At 45.3% G+C, this 7,500-nt stretch overlaps 1 protein-coding gene across 12 annotated transcripts in view; it reads right to left on the bottom strand.

Annotated features, from left to right (window-relative positions):
* Positions 1–7,500, bottom strand: part of cspg5a (chondroitin sulfate proteoglycan 5a) — a 36,116-nt gene that overhangs the window by 7,332 nt on the left and 21,284 nt on the right. For all 12 annotated transcript variants that reach the window (XM_055904968.1, XM_055904972.1, XM_055904973.1 and 9 more), the window contains exon 3: positions 2,782–2,970. In XM_055904968.1, the coding sequence (XP_055760943.1) occupies positions 2,782–2,970 (189 nt within the window). The remainder of the gene's footprint in view (positions 1–2,781; positions 2,971–7,500) is intronic.

Raw genomic sequence — 7,500 nt, 5'->3', positions numbered from 1 at the left:
ACCAGAGACGAGAGGAAGGGAGGACAGGGAGGGGACCAGAGACGAGAGGAAGGGAGGACAGGGAGGGGACCAGAGGAAGGGAGGACAGGGAGGGGACCAGAGACGAGAGGAAGGGAGGACAGGGAGGGGACGAGAGGAAGGGAGGACAGGGAGCGGACCAGAGACGAGAGGAAGGGAGGACAGGGAGGGGACCAGAGACGAGAGGAAGGGAGGAGGGAGAACAGGTAAAAGAGGATTAAACGAGGAGGAAAGTAGGAGGGGTCACATTGTGGAGGAAAAGGAGAGTGTCGATGGGGAAATTGAAAAAGAGGATGCAGCGAGAGGTGGAAAGAAGAGAAAAAAGAGAGATGAACGGAGAATAGGGAGGGAAAAAATCAGGATTCAAGGACGAGGGGAAAGTATGTGAAAACAGGGGGTAAAGGAGGTGGGGAGAGGAGGAAGGAGGGAGAGAAAAAGCAAGAGAGAGCAGTGTTAGTTACAGTATAGTGCAAGTGTAAGACTTCAGTTTGCAGATGACAGACAGACACAGACACCCTCTGTGATGCAACAAATCAGCTGTGAATCAAAACTAGACTATAGCTATTTCCACTGGAAGTCATACCTGGGTTGCATTCAATAGGGCACACTGTATAGCAAAATGTTTTGCAACTGAAAACAAAAATGAGAGGTACTTTCCAAACAGGCAACAATGACTCACCATTGACCTACCATTGAAGCACTGTGATTCACTTTGTGTACCCAATTAAAAACTTGGAGAAACATGATATCCAAAACAGACTTCCCAAACAGTCATTTGTCATTTTGTGTTATTCTAGAAACCTCTGCTGGCTGGAAAGAGTTTCACAGTTTCTCTGTCTCTTCTCGATCTCCTTCTCTCCCTCTCCTCATCATATCCACAGTTAAACAGCCTCTGAACTAGACCCATCAGTACAGCCCCAGCACTTCCTACTACTGTCTGATTGAGATGCAGCGCCAATATCTATATTTAATGAGTTCATATGACAGGCCAATCAAAGCTCAAGTAATGATGAGGGAGAGTGTGCTAGAGAGATGGAGTAGAGAAATAAATAAATAGAGAGACAGAAAGAAGTTGACAATATTGATTATTATTATTTTAATTATGTTAATATTGAAATCTCCAAAGTAAGCTTCGGCAATATATACATTGTTATATCATGTCAATAAAGCAAATTGAATTTAATTGAAAGGAAGATACTACAGGGCTGAGAGAGAGAGAGAGAGAGAGAGAGAGAGAGAGAGAGAGAGAGAGAGAGAGAGAGAGAGAGAGAGAGAGAGAGAGAGAGAGAGAGAGAGAGAGAGAGAGAGAGAGAGAGAGAGATATTTCTAAGCCGTGGCACAGGAGAAAAGGGACTAAAGCCAGGATGTGTCAGTTTTAATCTGGCTCTTCAGCCAGAACCCACACACTCTCCTCTCTCCAAAGATAACGTTACCAGCATCTCTCTCTCTCTTTCCCTCCCTCAATCCCTACTATTTTTCCTTCCCTTTCTCCCCCTTCCTCCCATTCATGACCTCTCTCTTTCCCCAGCTTCCCCAGCACCTCTCTCCCTCCATCTCTCTCTCGCTCCATCTTTCTCTCTGCCTCTCTCTCTGACAGGGAAGCAGAACTCATCTTGACTGCGGCACATACACTGTGCAGCCCACTGCAATTATCTGCAGCAGATGGAGGGAGAGAGAGATGGGTGTCTCATGTATACATGAGCCTCATCAGCAGTGCCCTATACACGCACACGCACACGCACACGCACACGCACACGCACACGCACACACACACACACATACACCCCCCCCCTCAGGTCGCACAGCTGTATGTAGGTCAACTTCACCTCCCCTGCCTTGTCTCCCCCTCCCCTCCCCTCTCATACACTCCTGATCAGACTGCCCTACTTTCAGCTGGAGCCAGAGCAGCAATGACATCACTATTTTCAGCTAGCACCGCGCGCTAGCCATCAGCACGCTATCCACCGCAATGACTGCTCCACTTTTCTTCATCATCATCATAATGCTAACATCATCATCCTCAGCTAAGAAATGTGCATTGCTGATGGAAGCATCCACACTCATCCACCCTCCTACATGACTTCACTGTTGCTAGGCAAAACGACCAGCGAAGGCACAGCCGCATCTCATACTGCACTTGTTCTAGCTATCCTCATCCTGTTCTCTTTCAATGCAAACTCAATCCCTCCCTTTTTCTCTCTCTGCTTTATCTTTTCTCTCTTTCTGCGTTTCCTCTCTCATCTATCTTGTCATCGTGTTTTCCGCCCCCTCCTCCTCCTCCGCATTCCTTCATTGTCTCCTTCGCTCATTTAATATCCTCCCCCCTTTATCTGATCCACACAATTCTCCCCCTCTGTCTGTTCTGTCTATCGCCTCTTCTTGTTTGTGACCCATCCCCCATCCTCCTCTTTCCAGTCCAGGCTCCCTCCCTCTCTCAGCCTCTTCTCTCGAATACTAAATATGATCATTTTCAAAAGTGCTAGAAATGCCAAGCTTTGTTGATAGTGAGTGTGATTAGCTTTATTTCACATACATATGCTGTGAGAATACAAGAGCTGAAAAACCTGTCTATCTGCTGCCTGGTTTTTCTAGTCCATAAGCTCACCTGCGTTTGCGCAGCCAGGTTCCATGGGTTCTATGATCTATGGTTGCACTGCCTGGTTTTTCCTGGGTTTCTTACACCTTTGTGCTAACTGGTGTTATCTGGTCCATAAACTCCCCTGTATTTGTGCAGGTTTCCCCAGGGCCACGCTGGAAGCTTACCTGCGTTTGCGCAGCTTGCTGTTCTCGGTCTTGAGCACGTGGAGCTTCTTGGCGAAGCAGACGATGATCATGAAGAGCAGCAGCACCATGAGGGCCGACGCCCCGATGGTCAGACACAGCACCTGGAACTCTGTCACCACCGACTCACAGCGGGAACCCTTGTGCCAGATGTAGTCCTGGACATTACACCTGCATGGAGGAGGAGGGATGGAGAGGAGAGAAAAACAAAAAGAAGAAGAAAGAGGAAGAACAGGAAGACGAAGACAAAGAGGGGAAGTAGTAGTAGTGGAAACAATGAGGCATGTGTAATGGAATACGGAGAGGAAAGAGAAGAGCAGCCAGGGAAAGATAGATAGGGTGACAGATGAAATGGCCAGATAAGGTAAAAGTGGAGAGAGGCCATGAGAGGGTAAAGGGAAATAAATCAAGGATGGAGAGAAAAGAAGGCGGGTGAGAAATGGAAGAGGGTTTATTTACCAAATGTAACACTTCAACAAAATTGTCTGTGTGTATCTCTTTCTGTGTGTATCTCTGTCTGTCTGTGTGTCTGTGTGTCTGTGTGTGTCTGTGTCTGTGTGTGTCTGTGTGTGTCTCTGTCTGTGTGTGTCTCTGTCTGTGTGTAGCTCTGTCTGTGTGTGTATGTCTGTGTCTGTCTGTGTGTGTCTCTGTCTGTGTGTGTCTCTGTCTGTGTGTGTCTCTGTCTGTGTGTATCTATGTCTATGTGTGTCTCTGTCTGTGTGTGTGTGCAGGCTCTAAATGATTTAGATTAGGGTGAGGGCAGTACCACTGTGTCATTCATAGTTCAAGCTTGAATGGTTGGCACACATTTACATCCAGTTTGCTCTGTTTAAGAAAATCAAGAATTTCTGTTTCTAATTATCCCAAGTGCTTCATTATGTGAGTCTGAAAGCTTTCAGGGCTGGATTCAATCCGTATCGTGAATGTATCGTGGACAATCTCAGATTTTACATTTTTTTATTTTACCTTTACCAGGTAGGCCAGTTGAGAACAAGTTCTCATTTACAACTGCGACCTGGCCAAGATAAAGCAAAGCAATGCGACAAAAGCAACAAGACAGAGGTACACATAAACGAACGTACAATCATAGAACACAATATAAAAATCTATGCGGGAACATTGTCTTTCAATTTAAATCGAGCTATATCGCAGATCTTCCACGATACAGATTAATTCCAGCCCTGAGTGTGGGGTCTAAAAAATGCTCTTCAACATCCCACATATGCAGCAGTGTATATCATTTATGGAAGTGAAATTTCAACTCCTAGTCTAAAACAGACTCTCAGATGCCTTAAGTGTCACCAGCAGGCCTTCAACATGGCTCTATTTGAAGGGATAATGTGATCATTCTGTCAGAAAAGAAAATAGAAAAAAACAAAGAGCCAGAGTCTGTTTTCCATACACACACACACACACACACACACACACACACACACACACACACACACACACACACACACACACACTTCCCGCCATCTGAGCCCTAGACTCTTTTTCCTCCAGTTTGCCAGTGTACGGTTTTCGCCTGGGGACAAAAATGACAGAGGCAGATGGCTTTGTCTGCTGACTATCTGGCATCTAAATATCTCAGTTCTTAACAAGACTGGAACCTTACTAACCAAATGTGCTGCTTCACATGCTTGTAACCACTACGAGAATGAGTTGTATGGCATGTTGCATAAGAAGACAGACTCTATAAACTGGGTCGATCCCACTTGTTAACAAGGGGAAATGGTCATGACGAGTCTCTCACTGCTTATAACTTGAATGAAATAATAGTAACCAGATACTATGTATATTCCTGCTGCTACTGTATCTAGAACCTAAAAGGGTTATTTGGTTGTTCCCACAGGAGAACCCTTTGAAGAACCCTTTTTGGTTCCAGGTTGAATGTCTGTATGTAGATTTTAGCGGGAAATCACCACTTACGGACGGACACACATTCACTTGGAAGAATTTGAGTGTGAAGAGCAACATAAATGCACCTCTCCCTTCCCCTGTTCCCCAAACACAGGCCAAGTGACCTACAGACTCACACAGATGAATGTAAATGTGTAGAATAAATGAAGGTGTGAGTATGGCCTTTCAGATTCACAGTTTCAATTCAGCCCAGTAAGCGGGTGATGGGGGGCTCGGTTCCTTTCAGCACCACTTCCTGCATCCTGCCCCCTTTCTGTCTGAGCCGAACGTGGGGCGTTGGCTCCATGCCAGGGTACCAGGGTACCCTCCGTGCCAGGGTACTGTATGTTGGTACAAAGAGGTAGTTTATATAGGAAAGAGAGAGAGAGAGAGAGAGTACATTTAAGGAGAGGGTAAGGAGGATGGTTGGTTGCCATGGCGATCCAGCTGAGTCACACAAGAAGCAGATGCAGCACTGATATGTAATTCCACCGCACGCACGCACGCACGCACGCACGCACGCACGCACGCACACACACACACACACACACACACACACACACACACACACACACACACACACACAGAGCTCTCATGAGACTCTCTCTCGCTTAGTAATCACTCTTTATTTCTTTATTTCTCATTCTCAATGTCCTCCTACTCCCTCCTCTATCACTCTGCTCCTTGAGTTTCTCCATCTCTCCAATTTATCACTGATTCTTCTCCTCCTCCCACTATCCTTATGTCTCTCTCTACCCATCCGCTCTCCTGCTCTTTGCCAGCTGCCTCCAGCAGAGTGTAATCTTGTTTCCATTTAGCTGACTGACTTCGGTTTTGACATCATTTAAATGGTGTCCTAAAACAGCAGTGTCCTAAAAACCCTACAATTTGACTTGAAGATTTTGGTTGCAAGTTTTCTCAAGTGTTAAAATCAAACCGAAACAATCCAACTGAAATAAACCCAGTAGAAACATTCACCATGGCTCTTTGTTTGTTTTACCTTAAAAGGCTTGTCTCTTGCTATGCTTGGTTCTCTCTCTCTCTCTGAGCTCCTCGTTTAAACACTCACTACTCCCACAGCTTTACCCTAACCAGTTACCCAGTGTAACCACAGAGCCTTCCTCCCTACCCCATCTTTAACTCAATTAAGGTTTACCACAACCTCCAATCGCCACCAAATACAGCCCTCTAACCCAGCGACACAATGGAATTACCCGTGCCTGAGCCACATTACAAAGAGCTCACAAATCCCCTCAATATTAATTTGATTAGGCTTGTAAAGGCTGCTCGACTGCCAAACTCCCCCGGGATAGATACCCTAACCTGGCCAAGAGGAGGGGGGCACAGAGTGGGTTGGACGGTAGAGGGGGGCATAGATGGGACGCCCCCCTACTGGGAGGCCCCCCCACAGTGTTGTGGGGTGAGGTTGACGGAGGATAAGGGTAGATGGGGGATAGGAAGGAAAGGGGGTTGGGGGCAGGTTAGTGGGGGGTACTGTACAAAGGGAAGGAGAACGAGGGATAATGAAAGGGTAATGGAGGGTAAATGGAGGGGAGGATCAGCAACATTAATCAGAGCCCAGCATGACTGTCACCACATTGAGCAGTGTTTCCCCTAGTTTAACAACTAGAGCCCCATCTTAGGCGGCCCCCGAATCGATACTAAAATAATCAATTGAAACTCATTTAATAGACAAATGAAGATGTGGGAAGTCATTAGGTGGGTGGCACCATGATCGGGAAAATGTTATCGGTAGAGGAAACAAATCAGTCAAACTATCACCCATATGCCTCCTCTGGCAATACAAAACCCATTACCCTGCTGGGTAACGCTTTACTTGACACCTAGCGTCATAACATAACCATGTCATAACAGCTGACATAACTTGTTATAGCCTGTCATAATATGGTCATAACACTGTCATGACAAATATATTTAGACCTGTTGTGACATATATTGCGTTATTTTATGGCTGGTTATGACACCTACATAAGAGTGTCAAACCTCACTCCATTACACCATAACCGACTTGTCAACAGTATTTTTATGTTTTATAATATTTTCAGAAATTGGCCATATTAAATTATCATTGTAATTGCGCACACATTGATGTCAGACATGCACCTACACCAATGCTCTGTCGCTGATGACTGGGATGAATGCAGGAGCAGATTTCAGGAGCAGGACAAGACACCCTCTTTTTAACTGATGACTGACATAAGGGCATGTACGTGATAGGCCTATCTGGCAACATGATTCTGCTGGTTATAATGCTTAGACCAAGTAAAGTGACGCAGGATGGTCATAATGCTTCATGACAGTGTCAAAAAGTGCATTTCTTTAGTCCAAGTAAAGTGACGCAGGATGGTCATAATGCTTCATGACAGTGTCAAAAAGTCTATTTCTTTAGTCCAAGTAAAGTGACGCAGGATGGTCATAATGCTTCATGACAGTGTCAAAAAGTGCATTTCTTTAGTCCAAGTAAAGTGACGCAGGATGGTCATAATGCTTCATGACAGTGTCAAAAAGTGTATTTCTTTAGTCCAAGTAAAGTGACGCAGGATGGTCATAATGCTTCATGACAGTGTCAAAAAGTGCATTTCTTTAGTCCAAGTAAAGTGACGCAGGATGGTCATAATGCTTCATGACAGTGTCAAAAAGTCTATTTCTTTAGTCCAAGTAAAGTGACGCAGGATGGTCATAATGCTTCATGACAGTGTCAAAAAGTGCATTTCTTTAGTCCAAGTAAAGTGACGCAGGATGGTCATAATGCTTCATGAAAGTGTCAAAAAGTGCATTTCT

This window comes from Salvelinus fontinalis, chromosome 38, assembly GCF_029448725.1.
Source record: "Salvelinus fontinalis isolate EN_2023a chromosome 38, ASM2944872v1, whole genome shotgun sequence".
Lineage (NCBI taxonomy): Eukaryota > Metazoa > Chordata > Actinopteri > Salmoniformes > Salmonidae > Salvelinus > Salvelinus fontinalis.
The sequence above is the reverse complement of the archived record's forward strand: the minus strand, read 5'-3'. Positions and strand labels throughout refer to the sequence as shown.